Genomic DNA, 27710 nt, shown 5'->3' with positions numbered 1-27710 from the left:
AACTTTTAAAAATTATAACCTAGTAAAAAAAATAACAGAGAAAATAACTTTTTTTAAATAAACTAATTTTATCCAAAAAATATTTTAAAATTAATTTATTTTACGCAGTTTTTCATGGTTTTGTCTCTTTGTTTTTTCCCTTTTTCCCACCGTTCATTGACTTCCTTTCCCATTTCCTCCTCTGTACTTTTTTTTTTTCAGCTACCTCTTTTTTCCCCATCTTTGAACTCCAAAAATTATAATTTACGTTCGAATTGGCTGACTCGAATCTACAATCTATCGACTAAAAAAAAATCTCAACAATGACAGATAAAAATTATTTTTCAGAAATACCCCCTGGATTTACCAAATGTGTGCCTAGAAACATTGAAACTCCAACAATTTATTCTCGTCAGAGTGAGAAATTTATCGATGATTTCGAAAGAGGTAGACAACAACTCCCTCAGATACCAGTTTCAGCAGAAGGTAAGCTTCAATTTTGCCTTTTTTCGTGTTTATGAGTTTTAAATTCTAAAATAAAAAACTCAATTCACTTGATTTTAAATAAATTATTTTATTAAATTATTAAAATTATTGAGTTTTGTCAGACCTGTAACTGTAACTATGGCTCCAGCCCCTGTCCCTACTACCCACTTTTGCTTCACTGCTATTAGTTTTTCTTTTATGTAAAAAGTACTGGAACTTTAATCGAAATTTCAGAGACATAGACATAAAAATTATTAAGTATATACCTCTGAACTCAGTTTTTTCTTGTAATTTTATATATCTTGTGAATTATGTGACATATTTCATAACTCCACGCAGTTGAGACGCCTGAAATATATTTGAAAGTAAAAAAAATGTATAAAATTACAAAAAGAAAATGTGTTCAAGGACCGTAATTTAGTTACCTTTATCCCTATTTTTATTACATTATGGGAGGAGAGGGAAAGGGTAAAATAAGGAGCGCACCAAGTGAACTAGCCCTCGATTTCGAGGTTTAGTGTTGGTTCGGGTTCAATTGAATTCATAATGTTAAAGTTTTGATATTATTGATTTTGAAACAAAGTATTGAAAAATACTAAATCTTTTTGATATTGTTGATTTTGAAGCTTCATCAATGGCAATGCCAACAATGCCATTGGGATCGAGTATAAATACTCTAATAATCAAAGATGAAAAGATAAATCTGAATCCGTTGACATTACTGAGTCCACCACCAAATCAACGTGTTCGGATTAATGATTTTTCATCTCCTCACATCAACGAGGAATCGAAGACTATAATCTCTCAGGTCAAATCAGTTTTGGTGTTCCAGCTCACCTCTGGAAGCACGAAAAACATTGAAGCAATGATTAAGTTCGCGAACAATGCATTCTTCAACTTGGATTTCCTTGAAGCAGATTATTCATCTTTCTACAACAATGTTAGAGATTTCATCGCGTGTCATTATGATTTGCTCATCGCTAAGAGACAGAGAGAAATGCAGTCATTTCCTATAGAGCTGAAGACTAGATATGAAAACGCGATAACTTGTGCAAATGATCTTAAAGATGAGATCTTTCAAACACAAGGACATATCGCGATGGTTATGAAAAAGAAGGAGAGTTTAGAAAGACAGATAGCAGACGCGATGGAACTGATTGGTAAGTTGAAAGAATGCGTGGCTGTTCTAAAACAGGAGGAAGGGGCATTGAAATACGAGGAACAAAAATGTGTTGCAGCGTATGAGATTGCAAATCATGAAGTGCAAAAAGTTTGTAATCAAGCCGAGGCAGCTAAGAATGTACTGAGGGAAATTGATCAGCGCGAAAATGCAGCTCTCAATGGCACTGAGTTAGCCTTTCGACGTCTAAAAGCAATACAATCTTAGCTTAAGTTTCAGATACAATGTACATTTTCTAACTGTTTCGCGAATTTTATGGTGTTTTTATTGTAAATAGGATTGTAGCTTCAGTTAGTTGTATGTGTTTTAGTCGTTACGTTTTGATGTGATGGTGTGAAAATAGAACTGACTTCGCTTCTACTCGTAACAATAAGTAGCAAACTACAGGGGATTTTATGTAGTTTCTTTTGAAGTTAGGTGCTTTGAGTGATAGGGAATTAAATGAATGCAAAGTTGTTGATAATTTGTGTTGAAAATTGTTGTTATGAAGAAAGGAAAAAAAAGCCTCAAATATATATATGAACTTGGATCGAAATTATTGTTATGATATTAAACTTTGGAAAGGGTCTTTTATGGAGTAGTTTATTTTAAAAGTATAATATAATGTATCCACGTGGATACATAAATACACTATTTAATAATGCAGAGAATAAAACATTCTCTATAAAATTTGTTATCTTAATGATAATTTCGATTAAAATTAAAGTATTTTTTGAATTCTTTTTCCTAGAAAGAACAGGAACCTTTTACCAATTAGAAAATAATAGTAGTAATTGTTTTCAATTATATCTTTAATATATCATATCTTATAGTATTTATTGTTTTTCATGATGAACATAAAAAAAAAATAACACTTTATTTTGGGACTAAGGAAGTACTTAAAAAGAAAACGTTTAAAAAACACTTCTAAAAATAAGGATATTTGGTAGTTTGATGTGACTATTAACGTGTTTCCTAATATCTACGCTGAGAATCTTGTGTTCAATTTTTAACCTTGTACATTTTAAGAAATATTTTCTCCATTTTAAATTAATTAAATTTTTAATATATTTTACATCCTTTTAAGGAGATTAAGAAATAATCTGACATAATTTTTTTTATTAATTATTATCAAATTTTGCATCACGTGTTTCTATTTAATCTTATGCTAGTGTGAAGGCCATATATGATTTAATTATTGAACGACAGATGCATCAATATCTCAAAAGTATGATGGAGACGGCAAACCATGAGGTGCAAACAATCAAGCCGAGGCAGCTAAAGGGAAATTGATCAGCACGAAAATGCAGCTCTCAATGGCATTGAGTAAGCCTTTCGTCGTCTAAAATCCATATTATCTTAACTATAGTTTCAGATACAATGTACATTCTTTTACCTGTTTTTAGCATATTTTAAGGGTGTTTCGATTGAGCTTTTCAGAAGTGAAGTTAACTAAATACGCGAATTCCTGTGAATATAATTCTAGCTTCACTCTTTGTATGTGTTTTAGCCCTTACGTATCGGTGGGATTGCCTGAAAATAGAACTGATTTTACTCTATCTCGTGACAACCAGGTTTGGAAGTAGCAAAACCGTAGGGGCTTTCAGATAGTTTCTTTTGGTGTTTGGTGCATTATGTGGTACTGATAATTGTTGTTGAAGAAGTGGAACCTTCATCAGATTACTAAAAGAAACTATCGACTTTAAACGATATCGAATAAACTAGAAACAAGTAATGTCAGGGAGGATCCGTTTTGGTCTGTAACGTCTAAAAAGTGTCCGTTTTGAAGCGGGACTATATTGAATGAATTAGAAACAAGTAATGTCAAGGAGGTCCTTTATGGTCTGTAACATCCAAAAAGTGCCCATTTTGAAGTCGGACTATATACAGGATTGAAAGAAAATAGATTTAGGGATACTTGAAAATTTGCTCATCTATAGGGTTAGGCTGATTTTTCTTGGGCTTTTTTCATTTCTCTTTTAATTTTAGGCTTCTAACTTAACAACTAATACAATATACAGAGTATTACGACAGCTAATATGTATATAAAAGAAAATACTAATATTGTAACTTTCTAATAATATAAAATATAGATACGCAATATAGACTAACAATTAATATAATAAATATAAAACGAAATAAAGTAGCGACAATTGATTGTTTAAGGAAAAGAGGCGTAAAAAGATAATAGTAATTTCAATAATAAAACATATAATTTTATGAGTAGTTGTAGAAATACGACAACAAGGATAATAACAATAATAATATAGTAGCAAAAATAATAGTGCAAAAAGATAATTTGACACGTTATAAATTTAGAAGCTCAAAAAAAAAAAAATGAATTAAAAGAGAGGAATATTAAAATTGGATGTCAAAATAAATATGACAAGTAAAATAAATAGGAAGGATAATAAATTTGGTCGTGCGAGGATGAAATATATAATCAAATTTGGTATGTTGCTAGAAGTAAGTGACATGATCAAAGTTATAATATTCGAGACATAATTTTATTACATTATTAAATCGCTAATTTATGATTATATTACTTTTAAAGTATTTTACATTTCTCTGTCAAATTAAGTAGTTGTCAGGACATGATGATTTGATAGAAAATATTATTGAGATAAATTTAAAAAACACACATAAATTATCTCATTTGTTAATTTCAAATCTAAATTATTGAGTATAAGTTTCATATCTAAACTATCATATTTTTAGTTTGAAAAACATACTCCAGTTGTGTGTGTAAAACACTCTCTTATTTTTTATTTGAAAACATATTGACACATAGTATTCCACGTAGATAAAATATTTCACCTTTATAAAAATTTAATAATAAACTATAAATATTAACTAACAAATAAAGATTAAAGTCAGCAGCACCCCCCCCCCCCCAATTATATCCCATCGTATTTAATCCCCTACGCCTAATTTTTATTCTTTTATACTTCTCATTTTGTGTTAGATACGTACGTACATATATTTTTAGAGAAATTTTTTTTTGCAGGTGTACGAATATAGCATAAGTAAATAAAAAAATTTGCGGCTGCAAGTAAAAAATATTTTTAATATGGATATATATTTAATGCTAAATAAGAGAAAAATTGAAAGCGGAGGTTTAGATGGAGTTGATAGAATTATTTCTTTAACTAATACCAATAATTTATTTAACTTTTGAGGTTGAAATATTTTGTCCATGTGGAGTGTAATGTGATAATTTTTAAAATGAAAGAGAGAATGCTATTACACACACCATGTTGAAAGTGGTATAAAAGAGAGATGTATTTTTCAAACTAAAAAGTTATAGTGTAAGTACGAAACTTACACTCTCAATAGTTTAAACTAAAAAAAAGTATAGTTTAGGCGTGTTTTTGACACTTATCTCAATATTATTTTATGTTAATTGAAAAAAATAACTATTTACATTTTACAATTTACTCCCCCGTCTCATTTTATGTGGCACCATTTTCTTTTTGTTTAATCCAAAAAAAAATGTCACAATTTTTTAAATGACGAGGAAAAAATTCAGTCTACTTAAAGTAAAAATATGTCAAATATATGAAAATATCATTAAATCTTGTGGTCCTAAACGTGCCACGTGAAAATTTAAAATGCAGAGATTCCTAAAAAGAGAAAAAAATTATTCTTTTGAAAATGGATGAGAAAATAAAATTAGGTTAAAATAAAATGAACGACGGAAGTATATATATTTACCGACCTTGAGCATAAACTTCTTTGTGAAAACATACGCCAGTTGAAATAAAGTTAAAAAATTGAAGCTTTTGATCTACCATGACTGTGCCTTCAAAAACTGAGAAAAGAATATATGTCCTTGCTCTTTGCGCCCCCAATGCACCACGTCCGACGGTTTCTAGGGCAAAGAAGAAATCAATGCCAAATAAAAAACATCAAGTTGCAGAGACGATGGCTTCTACCTCTGTTGAGCTTTCAGGATGTGGCTCAAAAAAAAAACCTACACCAAGGCCGTTTTACCCATCCAATATAAAACATCGAGCCTCTTCAAAGAATCAAGAACCATGCGGTAAGCAACCGCCTGTTCCAATTTATTTGTTTTTTTAATTTAAAGATTTTAACTAATTTGATTCGGCAAATAGAGTTAATGATACTTGATGAGAGGTAGCAGATGTTCACTTGAATAATCGGACTCGAAATAGCTAATGAATTTAGAATCTAGGGTTTTAGATCCAAATATCTTATATGTCCAACTATTGGATGATAAAGATACCCGATACTTGTGTTAGGGGTGCTTTTTGAAAATTAAATCAAATCGAATCAAATTGATTAATTATGTATCTTTACTTACTTTCTAGTTTGATTGCTAGTTTTTCATTTGATCATCCAACAAAATAATATGCATCTTTACTTTCTAGTTTGATTGTTATAGTCTTTAGTTGGTCATCCAAAAATCTATTTATATTCAAAATAACTTGTTTTCGAGTCATTTAATTGAATGTCATTATTTGATTCAATTATTAGTAAGACATCATGCTAAATTAAAACTCCTTAATTTTTTTTACACACAAAAATAAATTATAATAGGTTCTCGAGTTAATTTATTAAAGAAGGCATTACTTGAATAAGAGGGTATATTTGTAATTAGTAACAAATTAGTTAGGAGTTAATTAAAGTTGTTATTATATTCTTTATATATGTATGTATATATATAGATAGGAAGGTAGAGGAATGTAGTTAGTTCTGTTTTTCAATTTTCCTGTAGCTTTCAGTTCTGGGAATCTTCCAGAATACTTGAATATACTTCTCCTTCTTCTTCATGCTTCCAATCTGCATTCGTGAACATGGTATCAGAGCCTGTGCAATAGATACAATCAAAGTTTGTTCAAATTAGATCTGGTAAATTGAAGCAGCAATGACAGTCGTTGATAATGAACTTCCAGAAAAATTGAGTCATAATCATCCATTGTTCTTGAATAACATCGATAACTCAGGTGTTATGTTGATTTCGATCCAGCTATCTGGATTAGAAAACTTCTCAGTGTGGAGCAGAGCTATGAAAATAGCTATTCTAGGAAGAAATAAGCTAGGATTCATCGATGGATCTTGCAAGAATGAAGCATATGGATAAAACTTGAAGAATCTGTGGGAACGATGTAATGCCATTGTTCTATCATGGATTATGAATTGTGTATCAAAAGAGTTGCTTAGTGGAATTGTTTACTCAACTAATGCAGCAGAAGTGTGGAAGGAACTGTGTGAAAGATATGATAAAGTGGATGGGAGTTGAATTTATCAATTACACAAAGAAATTGCTACAATCAGTCAAGGTATGAGCACTATATCTGTATATTTTTCTCGATTGAGGGAGCTATGGGTAGAGTATGATAGATTGGTTCCTATGTCTTTGTGAGTGTCCTGGTTCTAGAGATTTCATTACGTTTATGCACAATCAAAAGTTGTTGCAATTTCTTATGGGCCTTAATGAGTCATATGATCAAGCAAGAGACCAGATTCTGATGATGATACCTCTTCTTTCACTGAATAAGGTTTACTCTACGTTAATTGAAAGAGAAAGCCAGCGTAGAATCACACAAACTACTAGTAGTGAACATGTGGAATTACATGCAATGTTTACTGCTAGAAACTGATCTCTACCTAACACAGATCTTCTAATGTTCCTAGTTATGATCCAAATGTGTACTGTGATTATTGTAATAGAACAGGACATACTCGAGCTGTTTGTTTTCAACTTCATGGATATCCTCGTGGTCTTGAAAGAAGAAAGAAAGGATCATCATATGGAAGGGGAAGAAATCAGAATGACAAAAGACAGTTTCAAACAGCTCATAATGTTGTTAGTAATGATCAAGAACAAAAATACACAGAAAAGTATAGTTCTAATAGAGAGGAAAGTTCAAGCAACAACTCTTATAGTCAAGGTTACAATGGAAAGGTAACTAATAATGATTATACTAGAGGAATGAGTGTTATCCAAAATCAGTACAGTCAGATACTACAAATGCTTGGACATACAAATTCTAAAGGAGGAGCAGAAGGATCAACTTCACAGCCTAACAATGCTGGAAATGCTAATCTAGTTCAAGATTATTCATCCTCAACAGGTAATGACATTGCACTTACAGTTGGGAATAAACAACATGGGTGGATTATTGACTCAGGTGCTACTAATCATATGACATCCTTATTTACTATACTTGATTATCAACAACAAGTATTATCAGATGGACCTAGAAGAGTATATTTGCCAAATGGAGATAATGTCAAAGTTACTCACACAGGATCTTGCTATTTGACTTCACAAGACACTATAGAAAATGTTCTATTAATTCCTGATTTCAAGTTTAATCTGTTATCAGTCTCAAAGCTTACAAAGGATCTAAATTGTGTTGTTTCCTTCTTTCCTGACTTTGTCATATTTCAGGACCTCTACAGTGGGCAGGTGAGGGGGATTGGTAGAGAAAATGCAGGTCTCTATCATCTACCTATTCACAAAGTCAGTAGAGGCAAAAATAGTCAATCTTTAACAGCAGAAAGTCAGTCTTTCACAGCAGAAGAGAATAAAGAAACTCAAACTACTTCCTCATCTATATCTCCATCCATATCTAATTCAAAAGTTCTACTATGGCACCAAAGATTAGGCCACACCTCACCTAGTGTTTTAACACAAGTGTTCAAATTCTCAGTTACTCAATGTTCCAAGGAAGTGCATACTTGCACAATCTGTCCACTAGCTAAACAACATAGACTACCATTTGTTCATAGTACTTCTATGTCTACTTAAGTTTTTCAACTGCTACATATTGACATATGGGGGCCATTCAATACTACTACATATGATGGCAATAAATTCTTTGTAACAATTGTTGATGATTGTACAAGAATGTTGTGGCTATTTCTAATCAAGTTGAAAAGTTATGTTTGTGTTGTGCTACAAAACTTCTTTTGTTTAGTTCAAACTCAGTTTCATTCCAAAGTTCAGGTCATTAGAACTGATAATGGTTCAGAGTCTGTGAATGCTGAATGTAACAAGTTGTTTACCAGTCTAGGGATTGTTCATCAAAGAACTTGTATTCATACACCTCAACAGAATGGCATAGCTGAGAGAAAACAAAAACACATCTTGGAGGTAGCTAGAGCAATAAAGTTCCAAGGTCATATTCCAATCAAATTTTGGGGACATTGTATATTGAGTGCTGCATACATTATAAATAGGCTTCCTACACCAGTGTTACATGGTAAATCACCTTATGAAAAGTTTCATAAGCAACAACCCTCACTTCAACATTTGAGAGTATTAGGTTGCTTGTGTTTTGCCAAGAATATGTATATTCAGGATAAGTTTCAACCAAGAAGTGTAGTTGTTGTTCATATGGGTTATAGTGAAAATACTAAAGGGTATATACTATATGATTTGAAGAACAAGTATTTTTTTTCTTAGCAGAGATGTCTTGTTCAGAGAATCCACATTTCCTTTTGCAATCCCATCTTCTACAGCATGACAATTATTTCTTACTACCTTCTAAGCAGATATTGATACTGATTCTAATATCGCTAATTACAACTGAGGGTGGATCTGATATGTCTACATTAGATGTGTCCATTACTGAACAAAGAAGGTCTACAAGGAATAGTAAAGCTCCTTTATGGATGAAAGACTATGTAGCAGCTGCAAAACTCAAGTCTGGAGATAAGCCAACTTACTTTATTGATATATATGTTGCTTATGATCACTTACATACATCATACCAGACATTTCTGTCTAAATTTGGAAATAATGTTGAGCCATCAACATTTGAAGAAGCATGTTCTGATCAGAGGTGGGTAGAGGCTATAACCTCTGAAATTTCAGCCTTGGATGCTAACAACACTTGGATTATTGTTCCATTGCCTCCAGCAAGAAGGCTTATTGGGTGCAAATGGGTGTTCAAGATCAAGTATTTAGCTTCAGGTGAAGTAAATAAGTTTAAAGCTCAATTAGTTGCCAAATGTTTTAATCAAAGAGAAGGTATTAATTATCAAGAAACCTTCTCTCCAGTAGTGAAAATGGTCACTATCAGAAGTGTGTTAGCACTTGCTGCTACTGAGAAATGGCATGTTCATCAAATGGATGTTTCAAATGCATTTCTTCAGGGTGATCTGCTAGAAGAAGTTTATATTACTCTCCCTCAAGGTTTTCAAACTCCCAAAGGTTTTAATGTGCAGGGGGAGAAACCAGTGTGTAAGCTCATTAAATCCTTATATGGTTTGAAACAAGCACCTAGACAGTGGAATGTAAAACTCACAGAGGCACAACTTAATCTTGGCTTTGTTCAAAGTCATCTAGATTACTCACTGTTTATAAAAAGGACTGGTGAATCTTTTGTGGTAATTCTAGTATATGTAGATGACATGATGATTACTAGAAATGATCTTAGCTTGATAAAGGATACAAAAGGAATACTACTGAATACTTTCAAGATGAAAGATTTGGGAGATCTAAGATACTTTCTTGGAATTGAGTTTGCCAGGTCACAAGAAGGTATTGTAATGCATCAAAGAAAATACACTTTAGAAATCATTTCTGAAGTAGGACTTGGTGCTGCTAAACCAGTTGGTACACCACTAAATCCATATGTTAAACTAACTACTAAAGAGTATGATGATATGAATGGAAAAGATAAAGAAGACAAGTTACTGGAGGATGCAACAATGTACAGAAGATTAGTGGGCAAGTTATTATATCTGAATGTTACAAGACCAGATATTGCATTTTCTACTCAAACACTCTGTCAATTTCTTCATCAACCAAAACAATCTCATTTAAATGTTGCACTCAAAGTTGTAAGATACATAAAAAAATCAAGCAGGACAAGGAGTACTACTGTCTAGTAAAAGCTCCAAACAGTTAAAGGTTTACTGTGATGCAGATTGGGGAGCTTGTTTACACACTAGAATACATCAGTTTCAGGTTTTATGGTGAAGATGTGAGAATCATTGATCTATTGGAAATCAAAGAAACAAGCCACAGTCTCTAGAAGCTCACCTGAAGCTGAGTATAGAAGTATGGCCAGTGCTATAGCTGAGATTACATGGATAGTTAAGTTGTTTAAAGAATTGGGAGCTAAGATTCAAACTCCAGTCAGTGTTTACAGTGACAGTAAATCAGCATACAAATTGCTGCTAATCCAGTGTTACATGAAAGAACAAAACACATTGAGTAGGATTGTCATTTCATACGTGAGAAGATTCAGCAAGGATTACTCGAAACAAAGTATCTACATACAAAGGAGCAAGAAGCTGATATGCTAACTAAAGGATTAGGAAAATCTCAACATGAATACTTGTTATCCAAGTTTGGAGTAATGAACTTGTTCATGCCTTCAAACTTGAGGGGAGTATTAAAGAAGGCATTACTTGAATAAGAGGGTATATTTGTAATTAGTAATAAATTAGTTAGGAGTTAGTTAAAGTTATTATTATATTCTTTATATATGTATGTATATATATAGATTGGAAGGTAGAGAAATGTAGTTAGTTCTGTTTTTCAATTTTCCTGTAGCTTTCAGTTCTGGGAATCTTCCAGAATACTTGAATATACTTCTTCTTCTTCATGCTTCCAATCTGCATTCATTAACATAATTTCAGAGACATTCCTATAGATTTGATTTCATAAAACAAGCTTTGATTTGTTATAGTGTTACAATATTATGTTTATCTCCCTTATCTTTATCTCCTTGTGTCAATTATTTCAACTTGTTTATCTTTGATGTTCAAGATGATGTGGCGCTATCGATTCGTCTTCGTGGTCTTCGTCGTAGTCGTCGTCCTGATATTGATGCTTATGAAGAGACACTTGTTAGTTTACGCCCAAAAAATTCATGCACTGATTCACAATCCGACATGAAAACAAAGTCTAGAATTGAAGTTAATGATGAAACACTCAAAATCCAGGAGATCCAAAACATGTCCCCAGTGGAGGACTAACTCAATATTGGTAAGACATTTTCATACCCTTTTTATCGGTCTCAAAAAGAATGTCACGTTTTTTTTTATATAGTAAGTATTTAAAGGTACAATATCGATTTTATCCTTAATGATCCCACTTGGTTCTTAAGATAATATACTAATAAATTTATGAGAAGAGAGAAAAATGAGTTAATTTTTCAAAGTCTACATTACTTTTTAAACTCCGTGTCAGATCAAATTTTGCCACATAAAATGAGACAGAGGGAGTAGATAGTTTCATTGTATGAAAGAAAGACATCACAATGAAAAAAGGTTAAACACTTGTGAAAATATAAATGTTGGCACTTATTTATAGTGTGTGATTTGATCAATGTGTACTTTAGGCTGATGATTATGTGGTTATAATATATGATGTGTCTATCAATATAAATATTGTGTACTCTTAACATATATTTTTCTTGCAGATTGTGAGAGGATGAGGTACTTCAATCCATGCTGCTGCAAAATCATTTTCATTGTGATGTCTTTCTTTCAAATATTGAAACTATCTTTCATTTATCAGTTAAATGTTTTAGTATTGTAACTTTCGAATTTTTCGAAATGTTTTGTTTAGACATTCGCTACTGTTTTATTTAATTTAAAGACTTGGAGTTATATTGTTGTGCTTTTATAATTTTTGTCTAGATTTATTTAGATATTGCATGAGTTAGAATGTTAAATGTTGATTCTCGAGGTTGGTGTAGGTGACAGTCATAACGATTTATAATGTGATATAACGACTTTTTCATAAATGCTATGTAATTTTTTTTTTTGTAACTTATAAAATGATTAAGCTGGTGTAGCAAGTAGTATCTCATGAGGAAAGTCAAATATTAATTTTTCAAATCAAATTCATCGAATTAGACTTATGTTATGCGATTTATATCTACTATCTGATTTGTCAAACAATTACTAAACTAAATTGACTTAATATAGTTGAATTGATAATCTTGAAGATAAATTCTTTTACTTATGCATATAATTTGTCACTTAAAAATGTGCAAATGTGCTCCAACTTTCATCAGAAGGAAGATCGACAAATAAGAGAAAAAAAATAACTTTTTAATTTAAGGTAGACATTAATTTTACGTTAAATAAGAATGTTCATCATTTTTCTATTGAAAGTGTTTTGATTAAAAAAAAGAAGAGGGAAATACCTTGCCTTATTCTAGAAAATATTAAATCAAGCGTGAAATTTACTTTTTAAACCGTCAACTTATGTATTCTTAATTTAAAATCACGTGTCATAGCTAATTTATTTCATCTTTCTCATAAACATTTCCCTTAAAAATATTGAAGTATATTGGCATTATATTTATATCAAAATACAAGTTTTATTTTCAAATGTAATTTTTAATATATTTAACAATTTTTAACTTTTAGAAAACAAGTAATGCAACTTCTAAAAATTATTTCATTTTCTTCAATAAGCTTAGCCAAAAACTAACGCTTTATGTAGTCTCTTATTACTAACTCGTGGGGATATAAAATTTAATAAAATCAAATATAATTATAAAACAGACATACCATAAATAAATAAATTTAAAAAAACTAATGATAACAACAACAAATATTTAATAATCAAAGCTACTAAAAGGACTTAACCAAACCCCATAGTTTCATTAAAAACACTTTTTAACTTTTTACAACATTTTTATTATTTATTTTTTAAAAAAAGAATGATTTTTAAATAACATCTTCTTTTTATAAATTTATTAATATTTAATTTCTTTTTATTTTTTAAAACTCCATAAATAACCTGTATAAATATATCATTTGATGGAAATATGAGGGGCATAAAGTATAATTTTGAATTTTTACATATTCCTTTCACTAAAATTTAATTTTCCCTCCTTTATTTGACTATATGTTTGTGCTTTCATTCAAAGAAGTTTGACTATTTGTCTTTCTCTCTCTCCTATTCTATTTTAAATCACTATGTTATCTCTTTATTTAATGTCCAAAAAGTATCAATAAATTCATCAGAGAGTACATAACAGGCCTTGAATTTAATTAAGAGAGAGAAAATTCAAAGAAAATGGCAAAAAGATTTTCTCTTTCTCTCTCAGTAATGTTTTTCCTATAAAAATAAATAAATAAAGATATGCTAATAATAGTAAGATGACAGAGACAATTTTTTGGTACTTTTAGGTGCACCAACTGTCCTCCAATCACCCCTTAAAAGAAAAACTCAAAAAATAAAAAAATTATTAAAGAAGGTCACTAATTTGAAAGGTTGAATAGTAGAGGAAACCATTTTAAAAAATTAGGGTATAAATGAAAATGATTTTGTTTGATACTATTTGTAGCGATCTCAAATTATTTTTGATTTGTTGGACTTTCGTTTTAAATTCTTGTATTTCATTACTTCTGAAGTCTGAATGATCAATTTCTATTAAAATTCCAGGAAGACGACCTCAAGATGTAATTCTGACGATTTCGTTAGGTTTGAAACTTCGAGTTTGGTCTAGAAGGACCTTTCAATGCAGATCCTAAGCCCTCTTGTGAAATTTGATTCGAAATAGAATTTCGGCGTGTGATTCACTTTTGTCGAGATGACCTCGGTTGGAAGTTTCGACACACTCCTAACATGTTTTTTCCAATCTTAAAGAGTTAAATTCAAAGACTTTTGAATCAAGAGTGGTGGAATCTCAATTATCTCATCGTAATATATGTCGATAAATAACACTTTCTCCTTATATCTTTACTTGTCTATTATACTATTTTGTAATGTCCAATAATACTTCATTTTGTATCTATTTTACCTTGACTGTTAATTCTTTTTCAATATTTAAACGACTTATAACTAATATATACGATAAAGTAAAATTATCTCTCTAATCACTATTTCTTAAAGAATAACAAGTAAAGATAGACAGAAAGAATAGTACTGTTATGTTTCGACAAAACATAAAGCCGAGAATGAAAAATTTTGTAATAAGAAATATTGTATGATATAACATTTTGTTCACAAATTCTCAAATATTTTTTAAACTAAATTTTGATAAAAATTTTAACTTTCAAGTTTCGACTTCAAAATTTTCAAAAAAAAAAAATATTTTTCATAATGTGAAAAATCAAAGAAGCTCCTTTCCACCAAACTCCAAACATGACTTCTTAAACCCTTTTTGGCTTTTGCCAAACCCCTAAAAAAAATAAAAATAAAAATAAATATTTATTCTACTTCTGTGAAAGAAAGTTGTCTTCTCCTTACTTTAATTCAAAAGCTGAAAATTTTCTACTACTATTTCATACTTGCTTTTGTCTTTTACCCTTCTCCTCTCTTCCTCTTTTTCCAAAAAACTCACTTCATCACCTCTTCTCTCTTTTCAAATCTAGGGTTTTCATTTTTTTTCTTTTCACTTTTCCTGTTTCATACAGTTTTTTGCTTACTTTTTCACTTAAAATTACTATCTTGGTGGTGTTTTTGTACTATAAATCCTTGGCATTTGTCAAAGCAAAGGTTAAATGTGTGATCTTTAGAACTTCTGTTGGTTCAAAATTCAATCTTTATGTATTTTCAAGATTTCATTTTTTTTTCTAGTTTTTAGCTTGTTAATGAACTTACTGAAAAACCCATCTTAAACCCTTCTGAGGATTTTAAGAAAAGTTGAATCTTTTTCATGGTTTGATTAGATTTCTGTTGTTGGGTTTTGTGTTCCATTTTGAATTGGTTGATTGAACTTCAAAAAAGTTATCACCTTTAGTACAATAGTAGAATCAAGACTCAGTTTTTCTTCTACTTTTGTTGTTGGGTTTTATGTTATTGTTTGTACTTTATGTTCCATTTTGAATTGGTTGATTGAACTACATAAAAAGATACCATCTTTTTAGTAAATAGAAGGATCAAGACTCAGTTTTTTTCTCTACTGGAGTTTAATATTTTAGTGAGTAAATGCATGGATATAAGGGAAGGGATGGCACTATCTGGTTCTGCAGCTTACTATCTTAACAGAGGGATTAGTGGTTCTGGTTCTAATGTAGGTAGTGGGTCTGGGACACCTTCAGGGGTATCTACTCCATCTGGTTACAAGTCTCTTACAAATGCTAACATTGCAGTTCAATCCAATATGGGGAGTAGTAGTGGTAATGTGAACTCAGGATACCAAGTTGAGAACTCATCATCCAATTTTGGTCATGGGGTTAACATTAGTATGGCTTCTAGTGTTTCACCTGGTAGTGATCCAGTGAAAAAGAAGAGAGGTAGGCCTAGGAAATATGGTCCTGATGGGACCAACATGTCTTTAGCATTGTCCCCTTTGTCTAGTAACCCTCCAAGTGGGTCCATTACCCCCGGGCCAAAGCGTATCAGGGGCCGGCCTCCTGGAAGTGGGTGGAAGCAACAATTAGCTTCTGTTGGTGAGTTATGATGATTTGAACATGAGTGGTTTTATTGAATTACATCAATGTGTTACTTGAATGGTGTTTGTTGTCTCATACTATCTTGCTTGGTAGTGTTTTTATATTGTTGGCTAACTAATCTTAGTGTTTTTCGATTTCTTTGTTATACTCACTATTATGTTGATGCTGCATTTATGAGGCGGTATATGGCATTCACTTTACATTTTTAGCAGGTGGCCGGTGTTCTTGTTAATGTGCTTCACTAGTTTTGAGTTCTTGGTCCTGTCTAAGTATGCTTAAACAGTGTTGCCTGTCAGTCTGAATCTTGTTAGCATTTAGAAGAGAGAAGATAACTTTATGCAAATTAAACTATTTTTCGTGCAGATTCACTTGCTCTTATTTTGTTAGTAAAACTTGTTCTAATGTGGCATAACAGAATGATTTGCTTGAATTGCTTGGATGTGTTAAACTCGGCATCGTGTTGATGGCTGCATATCACATAATAATAATATAGAACTTCCCCTTCCCAAGATTAGGCCCCATCAACTCCTGGTAGGGAGGAGGGAGGTGTTAGGGTAGGTGGGGAAGTTCTCTCTAATATTTCCAATCACGTTGTCTAATTTATCTCACAATTGGAGTTTGTAACTCACAAAATATCCTATTTGTTTTATTGTAGTTTCTGAAGATTAAATTGCTTGCTGCAGGTGAATGGATGAGTAGTTCGGCTGGACTGGCTTTCACTCCTCATGTTATACACATTGGTGTAGGAGAGGTATTGCTTTCAACATATTTTTTATGTATATAGTCTTTTCCTTTCATTGATAAAATCGAGTAACATTGTATGCAAGATCTTTTTTTTTTTTGGAGAAAGTGGACAAATGATTGTCTTTAGCATATGACTGAAGTATTTTACCACGTTCCCCTTTTTCGGATCTGAATGTAAGAAATCTTTCTCACAATAAATTTGGCACATGGATGAAACGGAACCAAACCGTGATGTTGATATGATATTTTTGTTATGTGATAAACAGAATTGAAGTAAATGCTCTGTGTTTTTTTTTCTGACTCATTCCTATGGGTGAACATAGTGGAGGTGATGCAAACAAGCTAAGAAGAATTTTTCGTAACCAAAACAGAACATCGTTGGGAAGGTTCTCCCACATGTTATTCCAGAGGGAAGAGCTAATTTAGATGTGGAAAAATGTGATTTGACTGATGTTCCATCTTAAACCATATGCTTAACACTCTATCTCATCAACTTTTGTAACCTGTATATTGTTTTGCTTGATGCGAAATTCACTTAGATACTCTCCTTAAGTTTTGCAGGATGTTGCGGAAAAATTGTTGGCATTTGCACAGCAGAGGCCTAGGGCTTTATGTATCTTATCAGCTAATGGTGCAGTTTCAGCTATAACATTACGCCCCCCTGCCAATTCTGGTGCCACTGTTGCTTATGAGGTTAGACTTCATTTGATATTTTGTGATTTACTTAGACTTGAAGAGCTGATAATTCCAGTTAGAAAGTAATGGAACGATCTTAGACTGGGATTTTATTTAAAGTATTCACCCTTAGAGATCCTTATCAAGATTATGGGAAAGTGAAGAGCTGATAGATATCAGTAGGTGAGATATTTGAAATTTAAAAAATAGTAGTAAATAAAATGTTGCATGTGCCTTGATCAAAACCTGTTGTAACCGTTGAAGATGCTCTGCATACTTACATTTTAAATGCTGAGATAGTGAGACATAGTTTCTCTGTCGACTAGCTTTATATTATTGCCTCCTTATTCTTCCTTTTTGGAAGTTAACTTTACTAGGAGCGTTGCAACTTCCCCACCTTATAATTGCATAGTGGGTTTTATTTTAGGAGTAGTAAAGAGAAAAAGGAGGTGGATAGGGCTCTTTGCTTTGTAGGTGTTACTTAGGAGCTTTAAGCTTCTTCTGAAAATTTCTGACTGTTGATATGTGATTAGGAGATATCAGAGATTCCCTGCAATTTTAATAGTCATTAACCGATGGTTCTCTCAGAGTATCAGGCTAATGATCTCTGGTCGTGATTTGTGACTGACAATTTGCAATTGGTAGAGACATTTTTTTTATAACCGTGGTTTTGGCCAGCTTGTGTCACCTCAACTAATTGCCACCTCCCACCAGCATCAGGTTACTCCTTTGTCCACGGAGGCTAGGATAGTTGGGAAGAAATCACCTTATGTTTTTGTCTCCATTGGGATTTGAATCTGACCTGATGGTTCACAACACACTTCATTTTAGAGAAATTTTCGTACGCTTGTCTCAAACAAAACACAAAATTGTTGTGATTGGGGTCCAGGACCTTTCAGCTGTTTTAAGAACGATATAGGTTGTGTAACAATTCAATAGAACAAATTCAGGTGATGCTTATAATTATTTTACGACGACTTGTGTTTATCAAAGGTGGGACCAAGGTCTGTGTACCTCCTACCCTCCCTAGGTCCCACTTGTGGGACCACACTAGGTATTTTTGTTGTCGTCTTGTGTGTATCAGACTTGTCTCTTGGAAACCGAAAAAAGAACTTGTTATGTGTTCAATGATCTATGCATAATGATCCGTTGGTATGCCTTAGAAGAACACAATTAGAATCTGTGCTGCATCAAATTCCACTTAAAATGATAGTATAAGATCCATTATCCATATAGTCCTTTCAAGATTGTTTATTTCTCTTTGTTACAATGTGGTTAAAGTTCTACTTACAGGAACAAGAACTATGATTTCTAGATCGGAGCGAAACATTTTTATTTTTTAATGGAGAACTAAAAAAACATGGATATGACGATGAGATATAAACATTTGATGCTGCAAATATAACAATTTTAGCAACTTGTTCAACATATTAGTCAATATAATAATCATATACCAAGGCTTGTTAATTTAATGGAGTACTTGTATACTAAATTTATTACCTTCTCAAAGAAATAAAACTAATGGACTACCCATGACTCGAGAACCTTAACCTCCAATAAATTGTTTGATTTTTACTAATTAACATGTACATATTATAGCATTCCCCAATTAAGGGTAACTTGCCTCGCCAATTCTCTTTTCATTATAGTAAAAAAGTTTCCACATGTATCATGAGAAGTACATGTTTCCCATTCTATGCAGGGCCGTTTCGAGATACTATCTCTGTCTGGTTCTTACTTGGTTGCTGAAACTGGTGGCCCACGCACTCGCACTGGTGGTATAAGTATTTCAGTTTGTAGTCCTGATGGCCATGTAATTGGAGGTGCTATAGGGGGTAGACTTATAGCAGCCAGCCCTGTTCAGGTACTCTGGCTTGTAGATCAGATATTTGTCTTCTGTTTTCTGGTGTAACAAGCAAATGAATAATATTTGCCACAGGTAGTCGTATGCAGCTTTGTCTATGATCCAAAGGGAAAGAGCAAACCAGAAAGTAGCACTAGAGACGAGCAGGAGTCTGCTGAAAAGTCATCTACACCAGGGTCTGGTCGGAGTGTCTGGCCTCCAAGTTCCCGAGCAGATGTGAGAAATTCCCAGACCGAGATTGATCTTACGCGTGGATGACACAATTCGCTGGAATGCATATTTGAGGAGTTTGTATATATGTGCTATTGTAAATGAAACGCGTCAGGTGATCAAGCTCAACGACTTAACTGTCTGCCAATTAGTAGATGAAGGATTATGCTAACTTTGGTAACAAAATTCTCCTTGTAGGTACTGTTTAGTGGTAAGAATGATATGGTTGTTACAAGTAAAAATTATTGTTTCCTTAGAAGTGCTTTTGGTCTCTTCTGTTGTAACTTGGAATATTTTTTATTTTTGGGACAAATCAACAGGCCAAACATGAGTTCCCCCCTTTTGCCTCCATGTTCTGAAGCTAATTCTCTTTTTTATTTTTGGTAGAATGGACTGAATCTCAGTGGATCGTGTCAGACTACTAGTAATGCTAGTCTGTCACTTGCACATCGATGATATCACCCCCTTTGTAATAACAACAATATACTGATGTAGTTCCACAAGTAAAGGGTACAAAAACAGCACACGCAGATCTTTATTCCAATCTCGTGAAGGTAGAAAGATTATTTTAGAAAAACTAATCTCTTCAGATAAGAGTATTTAAACAAGTAAAATTTTAAAAAAAATGTCACATCCACAACACAAATAACAGAGTTGCAATTTATTTTACACATACAACACTGAAAATAAGTTTTATTATCTAATAAAACCAAAACTACCCTAGTCTATTTTAATTCCTCTCCACATTGTTATTTTTCTTGTGATGTTACTTTATTACTTTTACTCCGTTATGTTCAATGGTTTGGATAAACATTACCAACTCTACTTAGATGGCAAATTCTTCTATAAATAGCAAACCAATTCTATCAACTCAAAACATCAAGAAAAATTGAAAAAAACATGAAAGAAACAATTTTAGGGTATGTTGTTGCTTTGTTGATCCTTATTTGCATGGTGTTTAATAACATATTGATTGTTGAAGCTCAAAAGCACAATGGTCATATGAAGGCAATTTTAACAATTAATGATTTTTCAAAAGGTGGTGATGGAGGTGGACCATCAGAATGTAGTGCTAAATATTACCATAATTCAGTTCCAATAGTGGCTTTATCAACTAGATGGTACAATAAAGGGAAAAGATGTTTTGATAAAATTACAATTTATGCAAATGGAAAGAGTACAAAAGCTATGGTTGTTGATGAATGTGACACAAGTAGAGGATGTAAAAGCAACATTGTTGATGCTTCTGAGGCTGTGTGGAAAAATCTAGGTGTTCCAAAGGAGGACTGGGGATGGCTCGAAGTTCACTGGTCTGACTAATTCAGTTTTCGTGATACTAGATGCAAGGATTTATATATACAGTCTTCATCCTTGGCTTTCATTTCGATACAACATATCCAATGAAATCTAATAACAACATATCCAATGAAATCTAATAAGAACAGTTACCTGTCATTATCTTTTAAATAAAACACAACAGTGTAAAATATAAATTCAATAATACTACTTGCTACTTCTCTTGGTTCCCTGAGATTTGTGTATATGCACAACTGTTTGAAATGATGAAGTGTTATTTATCTTTACTAGCAATCTTTTTACCAAAAGTTGGAAAAAACTTGATAATACTTGTAAATAGAAATATTGATCAGTATATTGAAATTGTACAAAGTAGCAAACATCTGTAGGAACTAAAACAAGAAGAAAATTACATCAAACATAGCTTATTCGCAATGATATGTTCATTATTTCTAGCACAAAATGCAGAGACAGCACCGCCGAGTCCAGACTCTAGAGCTTAAGCAACACCCAAGAGTTTCTTGATATCCTTCTGCAGGAATACAAAGAGTTCGAGTATTATTAGCTATATCGTCAGTGAACAATTTTTTGAGTGAAGAAGCTTATCATAGGACAGGACACTGGATTCTTACCTCCATGCTAGCTGGAGAAGTGGTTGGAGAGTAGCGATCAACGACATGTCCTTCTTTGTCAATGAGGAATTTGGAGAAGTTCCACTTGATACCATCTCCAAAGAACCCACCTTTGCTTGATTTCAGAAACCTATATAATGGAGCAGCATTATCACCATTCACGTCAACCTAGACCACACAAAACACACGAAGATGTCAGTACATACAGCTTGCCTCATTTATTCTCAGTTTCAGCTGTAGTGTAGATGACTAGAAGAGAAGAATGCTTCGTGTTATTTCTACCTTGTCAAATATGGGGTACTCAGCCTTGAAGCGAGTGCAGACCATTTGCTGGATATCTTCAATGTTTCCAGGCTCCTGTCCACCAAACTGGTTGCAAGGGAAGGCCAGAATCTCCAAACCTGTGTAACAGGAAGAACATATAATTAACAAGCTAAATTAGATATAAACATCCATTTTATTTAAGTTCTCTTTGCAGAAATATGTCAGGGCGAACGCCTCCATTGCTGGAGAATCGAGGGCACAGTTGGTTCGGGAGAATTGGACAAACCTTGATCCTTGTACTTCTTGTATAACTCCGTCATGTCAGTGTAGTTCGAATTAGTCAGGCCACTGCATCAGAAAATGGAATCAGTTAACAGTCATAAGCAAATGTAACAAGATCAAAGAATGATATCATAAATACAACAAGTAACTGCTCAAACCTTTCACAGTAAACACAATGAAATCAAATTATACCGAAATGAAAAAGACATCTTATCTGGATATGCACAATCACTTGTCATTAGTGGTACTAAGAACACGTTTGTTGAGTAGTGGACCAAGCATAGTAAGAATGTTTAGTCAGGGCTCGAGTAAAATAATGTCATGTTCAATTTCTCGTAGATTCAGTTTTTATAAAAATGCATAGTATTTTCATCACAAGGAGGAACGCCCTATCCAGTGTAAGATAAGGTTCAATTTTAATACTTTTTTACTTCCAGTCAATTCTATGGAGGACAACACCTGAAAACTTCACTAAATATCTCGTAAATTCAGTTATTATCACAATGCATAGTATTCTCATCACGGGGAGGAATGCCCTATCTGATGTAGCATAAGGTTCAAGTTTAATACTTCTTTACTTTGAGTCAATTCTATCGAGAGCAACACATGAAAATTTCACTTAATTACAAGGAGCAAAAACTAGCGATCAGATCATTTCTCTCATCGAAAGTTCCTATTGAAATCCAAAATATTGTGAAGAGGCTTCAAACATATAATGAATAAAATAACTACGAAACTAATACATACCACTGTGATGCAACATTGACAATGATAAGGACTTTTCCCTTGTAAATACTGAGATCAACGTCCTTGCCCTTAGCATCCTATAAAGAATAAAAAGAACTTCAATTATCCAAGATTTTATTCAGGTTATTCAAACTGTATAGTCCCAAAAAAGAACTACTCTCAACATACTATATTGAAAATATCAAAACAGACCTAAAACAAAACTTTTTGACAATAAAGAAACAAAAACAAGCCCCAAGTTTAGATAATAATGCAACAACAAGCCTTAGTTTCTTGCTAGCACCAAGTTTATACCATATATCACAATCTCACACCTCTGCTCATCTTTTATTTTCCTTTCTGATAAGTCAAAATCATCTATACTAATAGCACTTAGATGGTTGGAAAGTGTATGCAATACAAGATGCTTGTGTAGATCAACCACATTCATGTAACAAGTTAAACCCAGCTAACTACACAGCAGAGGCATCTCTCTTCACACCCTAAAGATAGAAGTGAACAAAGAAGACTGAAATTTCGCACTGTATGCTTATCTTGTCATTCCAAATCTATATAAACCAATAAAGCAAGAGCTAATAAGTTGAAAACAACTCCTCATAACTTAAAGCCCCAAATCTCTAATTGCAAAAGACAAAAAAGCAAGCCAATGCACTAAGCTCCAGCTCAGGGAAGGGCCAAGCCACAAGAGTCTATTGCAAGCAGCCTTACCGTGTTTCTAAGGCTCACACTCATAAGGTACGACCATAAACCAAAAAAACTAAACAACAGCATTAATAAATGAGCAACCTTTAACACAAAAGAAAACAAAAATAAATAATCTTTCACATTCATTGCTTATGTTACTGATTCATACCCAATATAAAACCAAATTTTAACCGCCCACGAACCCAAAAAATGATAAAAACCACACCACATAACTCAACTTCCTAACCCCAAACACTAACAAAACAAACAAAAACAACATTCTTTCTAAACCAATCAGTCAAAATAAGCAAAATTGAACATTTCAGGAAAACCCCAAATCAAAATAAGCAAAAGTCCTAACCTTGACAGTGAAATCATAAACAGATTGAGGGTTGCTTGATTGACTAGCCATGGTATGATCTGATCTTAAACCCCACAACTCAAAACCCTTAGAGGTAACCAAAGAATTGGGTAAAACTGTTCGGATCGGCTTAGAGAAAGACGAAACAGGAAGATTAAACACAGAATTGAACTGGGTTTGTCTTAGAATCGAAGAAAATCGCCTTAAAATACTGAGATTTTGCTTTGGGATGAGAAGAACGCGAGCTGTAGAACAAAGCATTTATAGCTGATTTTTTTTTAAGAAGGTCAATAATATCATGAACAGCGTATGTGTTCTGTATTTTGATATGGAACACGCTTTTACACGTGGCATGAAAGCAAAGTGACACGTGGCACAATATAAGGCAAACACATTGTCAACTTTTATATGATATTTTTTTAATTATTATTTTTACAATCGCGCAAATAATATGATAATTCATTTTATTTCTCTCGAGGATGAGTCGCCAATCATAACATCATGCATGAGGTTATGATTGGCGATGAAATCTATATGTCTTTGATGTTATTTTTACGAATAATTAAAAGTAAATATCATATCCTATGTTTTTATACATTAAGTAAACTTATAAATATTTTTAACGAAATTTTCGATGATCACAAATTTTTTTTGTTTAATTTGTCTAAGACTAGATGGTTTGATTTATTTATTTTAGTCACGTAAGCAATGATGTGAAGGCATATGCTATGAACAAATGTATATGAAATCATATTATAAAATTGTGCATGTAGGGTCTACTTGTCTAATTGTTTTTATCTACAAGTCAAAGTTGTGGTTTGTTTGTAACTTAATGGATAAATCTTCTAGAAAAATTATAGAAAATTCCAACAAAAGAACATTTAAGGCACTAAAGATAAAAGTCTTCTTTTTCCACTTGTTCAGACTATGGATAGAATCATATATTTATATTGTGTCCAAAATTCATTTCATTTCAACAATTGAGAGAGAGATTATTAGAAACTAGAATGAAATTAGGATATTGATTTTATAAATAATAACTATGTGTTTAGGTTGAATCACTGAAATTGATAATAAATAGTTTATATGTGTGATGATAAAATATTCTAATAGTTAACATGACTAAGTTGTCCATAAAATAATTACATGGCAAAAGATTATATATAGAAATTAAGGATGGACGGAACTAACTAACAGTTGAGCCTTTTTTTTAATAACCGAAGATAGTTACAGTTGTTCATCATACAACTCACCAACTTAACTTGTCTCTTTGAAAGACTCGCTCTGAGCAAGTTCAGATGACTTACAATACACAACTCTATGAAGAAAGGGATTGAGTTAGGACCGTTTTTAATATGACGTCAAGAAATGCAGAAAGTGATGACCACGTAAAATGAACTTTTTTTCCTAATACAAAAAGTATGATACGTATAACAAGTCAATAATGTCATAATTCCAATTTGTTCAATCTTTGAAACAAATTGTTTATAGTTATTGAAAATGCATCTTGAAATTTCTCCAACTTAGAATTTGGATCCCCATATACTAATCCAGGTAACAACTCATATACTATGTAACTTCTCATTTTCTCTTTTTCTTTTGTTGGAATTTGCATTAGCCTCTCCACAACATTGACTTTCATTTTTCTCACATCTTCTTGATCTATGAAAACTGAGTACTTGTTATGGTCTTGTGGTAAATGCCATGAATATTGATAGTATGCTGTAAAGGGATCAAAGATTACAGGTATACAACCTGATATCAACGAATCGAAAACTGATTTTCTTGTTGGACTGTCCCCTGGAGGCTGCAAACAGAATTCAGATTCCATGAAGAGTTGTATAATCGACTCGGGCTGATTGCAGCTACCTGAATTGCAGTTCAAGAATCTACATTCTTGATCTGTGGTTGATGTGCATTGGTTGATCAAGATTGACCTTATGTTTTCTGGTGCATCAGGCCTTGCTGCACCAGCAAAGGACACTAGGTGTTTTCGATTTGACTTGATGATTCTGTCCTGCCACGCGATTATGTCATTGTCTGATTGTGGATGGAAATAGGTTGGATGTGGTATTCCTATGTCGTTAACTTGCCATGGTTGTCGTTCAATCAAGAGTTTAACCGGATTCTGCATTTCGTCTAGTTCCAAGAACCTACTCCCCCAAATGGTATCACTATATCTTCTGAAGTCCCATGAAATTTTACCTAAAACAAAGACATGATCATTACCTGATTTTTGAAACCAATGTTTCTGTGACTCTAACCATCTTACAAGTTCAACTCCCAACGAGTCCTTGACATCGTTCGATACATTCTTGAAATGCCATCTTAAGACATCAAGTCCACCATAAAAAGGCACATAAAACAGTTTTGCTTCATCTGCATTGTGAACTCTGCAAGGATGATTCAGAACACGCGAATGAAATATCAGTTCTAGTGAATACTGATGTGTCTGGTACCACCCTTTGCCAAGATTCTGTATTGGTTCGCCCATTGCATCGTTGCTGAAGTACTTGCAGAGGTTAACCCAAGGATTTATATCTGCACATTGAGCTACCAAGTCTTTGTTGAACTTTGTTGGTAAATCATACACATAAATTCCCCTGCCATCACACGTTGCATTAGTATTGCTCGTTGCTGCCCATGAACGATGCACCTGCAATTGATCCTCCACGTCATTATAAGCGATCACTAGTTCCTCATCAACCATTTTGTTTCTGAAAGAAACACTTCTGTTTCCTGCAAATGAATCAACAAATGTTGCACTTTCTTGTTTTGCACTTGGAATGGATGTGGAACTATCATTCACACGCGGAATAGCTATGTCAAGAGGACTAGATTTTTGTAGTGAAACATCAACAACATTTGACACAGTATCAATTGATGTGAAACTATCATTGACACGCGGAATTGGGATGTCAAGAGGACTAGAAACATCAACAACATTTGAGGTGGAACTATCATTGACATGCGGAGTTGGGATGTCAAGAGGACTATAATTTTGTACTGAACCATCAACCACATTTGATGTGAAACTTTCATCGCCTACTGCTACTCCAGTGTCTTGAAGAGTAGATTCTCTTGACGCGATATCTTTCTGATCTACAAAAACAGAAGGAGAAGTACCATTGAGAGAAGAAACCGCGGTATCAAAATGAGGTTCAGTGCCAGCAGAAATGCAATAAAGATCATTGAGTTTACGAGATGAGATGCAAACATGCACTACTTTACCAGAAATAATAGTAGTAGAAGAAGACCATAAGAAGATAAGAATCAAGACAAGGACTATAGATGGAATTCTAAACAAAAATTTAGCTATAAAAGAAGAAAAAAAATAACTTTCTTCTTTATGCAATTCAACTTTTTTGTTTATCTTAGCTTTTTTCTTTGAAATAGAAAATGCCATTTTGATGGCTAACAATAAAATTTTCTTGATCTTCATCTTCTTTTCTATATATTTTTTGTAGTGCCATAACATGGTAGCACGTACTAAGATGAAAAAAAAAATGTCATAATATTTGCAGGCACGTTTATATGTTACATTGTACTTGCATGTATTAGAAGGAATTAACAAATAAAAAGTCAATGTATTCATTCTTATGTATTGTTCATATTATTTAACTAGTAATTAGCAAATTTTGTTTACAAAACTCTGAACATTATATCCATGAAATCTGTTCTTGACGTGCTGATTCATTAAAAAAAAATACTAGGTGATAAAGAATAGAGTTTGACATAAAAGACATAGACATGAAATGACATGATTGTCCTCAAAAAAGAAAAAGAGAAACAAGTTGAAATAATTTTGTTTCAGTGGCATTATTGAATAGGATTTGAAGAGTTGTTATGACTATATACATACATGAAATGAACTATTGAAGCTATTAGTGTGATCGATCAGATAAAAGATGCATAGACTTCGGGCTATAATAATTTTAATTGAGTTTACACGGAGGATTCCAGACATAAATCGTGTGTCTAGGT

General features: G+C 32.8%; 6 protein-coding genes across 6 annotated transcripts; 4 read left to right on the top strand and 2 right to left on the bottom strand.

Moving 5' to 3' along the window:
- Positions 1 to 148: 148 nt before the first annotated feature.
- LOC112941989 (uncharacterized) lies at positions 149 to 2121 on the top strand. The gene is made up of 2 exons (XM_026032440.2): positions 149 to 465; positions 1092 to 2121. The coding sequence occupies exons 1-2, from the start codon at positions 303 to 305 to the stop codon at positions 1850 to 1852; spliced, it is 924 nt and encodes a 307-aa protein (XP_025888225.2). The 5' UTR covers positions 149 to 302; the 3' UTR covers positions 1853 to 2121.
- A 3295-nt stretch (positions 2122 to 5416) lies between these two features.
- Positions 5417 to 10635, top strand: LOC138338076 (uncharacterized). The gene is made up of 6 exons (XM_069288551.1): positions 5417 to 5666; positions 6363 to 6435; positions 7265 to 8060; positions 8601 to 8747; positions 9149 to 10441; positions 10528 to 10635. The coding sequence occupies exons 1-6, from the start codon at positions 5417 to 5419 to the stop codon at positions 10633 to 10635; spliced, it is 2667 nt and encodes an 888-aa protein (XP_069144652.1).
- Positions 10636 to 14244: 3609 nt separating this feature from the next.
- LOC101260253 (AT-hook motif nuclear-localized protein 5) lies at positions 14245 to 19811 on the top strand. Its single transcript, XM_004245564.5, has 5 exons — positions 14245 to 15964; positions 16651 to 16718; positions 17273 to 17404; positions 19089 to 19250; positions 19326 to 19811. Exons 1-5 carry the CDS (start codon positions 15505 to 15507, stop codon positions 19506 to 19508), a joined length of 1005 nt encoding a protein of 334 aa, XP_004245612.1. The 5' UTR covers positions 14245 to 15504; the 3' UTR covers positions 19509 to 19811.
- A 600-nt stretch (positions 19812 to 20411) lies between these two features.
- LOC101261144 (putative ripening-related protein 1) lies at positions 20412 to 20780 on the top strand. Its single transcript, XM_004246067.3, has one exon. It carries the CDS (start codon positions 20412 to 20414, stop codon positions 20778 to 20780), a length of 369 nt encoding a protein of 122 aa, XP_004246115.3.
- A 272-nt stretch (positions 20781 to 21052) lies between these two features.
- On the bottom strand, positions 21053 to 23957 carry GPXle-1 (glutathione peroxidase). Its single transcript, NM_001247638.2, has 6 exons — positions 23727 to 23957; positions 22682 to 22758; positions 21939 to 22000; positions 21671 to 21789; positions 21389 to 21556; positions 21053 to 21288 (listed from the first exon to the last, which is right to left on the bottom strand). Exons 1-6 carry the CDS (start codon positions 23775 to 23777, stop codon positions 21256 to 21258), a joined length of 510 nt encoding a protein of 169 aa, NP_001234567.2. The 5' UTR covers positions 23778 to 23957; the 3' UTR covers positions 21053 to 21255.
- Positions 23958 to 24913: 956 nt separating this feature from the next.
- Positions 24914 to 27370, bottom strand: LOC101261440 (probable xyloglucan galactosyltransferase GT20). The gene has a single exon (XM_010327109.4). It carries the CDS (start codon positions 27319 to 27321, stop codon positions 25174 to 25176), a length of 2148 nt encoding a protein of 715 aa, XP_010325411.2. The 5' UTR covers positions 27322 to 27370; the 3' UTR covers positions 24914 to 25173.
- Positions 27371 to 27710: the final 340 nt, after the last annotated feature.

This window comes from Solanum lycopersicum, chromosome 8 (genome assembly GCF_036512215.1).
Source record: "Solanum lycopersicum chromosome 8, SLM_r2.1".
NCBI classification, from domain to species: domain Eukaryota; kingdom Viridiplantae; phylum Streptophyta; class Magnoliopsida; order Solanales; family Solanaceae; genus Solanum; species Solanum lycopersicum.
The sequence above is the reverse complement of the archived record's forward strand: the minus strand, read 5'-3'. Positions and strand labels throughout refer to the sequence as shown.

Coding starts and splice junctions, on each gene's coding strand:
- LOC112941989 (XM_026032440.2), top strand. CDS start 303: ATGACAGATAAAAATTATTTTTCAGAAATACCCCCTGGATTTACCAAA. Junction 466..1,091: donor GATACCAGTTTCAGCAGAAG/GTAAGCTTCAAT, acceptor TTGATTTTGAAG/CTTCATCAATGGCAATGCCA.
- GPXle-1 (NM_001247638.2), bottom strand. CDS start 23,777: ATGGCTAGTCAATCAAGCAACCCTCAATCTGTTTATGATTTCACTGTC. Junction 21,557..21,670: donor AGTACCCCATATTTGACAAG/GTAGAAATAACA, acceptor TGTGTGGTCTAG/GTTGACGTGAATGGTGATAA. Junction 21,289..21,388: donor CTTCTCCAGCTAGCATGGAG/GTAAGAATCCAG, acceptor GTATTCCTGCAG/AAGGATATCAAGAAACTCTT.
- LOC101261440 (XM_010327109.4), bottom strand. CDS start 27,321: ATGAATACATTGACTTTTTATTTGTTAATTCCTTCTAATACATGCAAG.
- LOC101260253 (XM_004245564.5), top strand. CDS start 15,505: ATGGATATAAGGGAAGGGATGGCACTATCTGGTTCTGCAGCTTACTAT. Junction 15,965..16,650: donor GCAACAATTAGCTTCTGTTG/GTGAGTTATGAT, acceptor TGCTTGCTGCAG/GTGAATGGATGAGTAGTTCG. Junction 19,251..19,325: donor TAGCAGCCAGCCCTGTTCAG/GTACTCTGGCTT, acceptor TATTTGCCACAG/GTAGTCGTATGCAGCTTTGT.
- LOC101261144 (XM_004246067.3), top strand. CDS start 20,412: ATGGTGTTTAATAACATATTGATTGTTGAAGCTCAAAAGCACAATGGT.
- LOC138338076 (XM_069288551.1), top strand. CDS start 5,417: ATGACTGTGCCTTCAAAAACTGAGAAAAGAATATATGTCCTTGCTCTT. Junction 8,061..8,600: donor AGGACCTCTACAGTGGGCAG/GTGAGGGGGATT, acceptor TCCAAAGTTCAG/GTCATTAGAACTGATAATGG. Junction 8,748..9,148: donor AACAAAAACACATCTTGGAG/GTAGCTAGAGCA, acceptor CCTTCTAAGCAG/ATATTGATACTGATTCTAAT.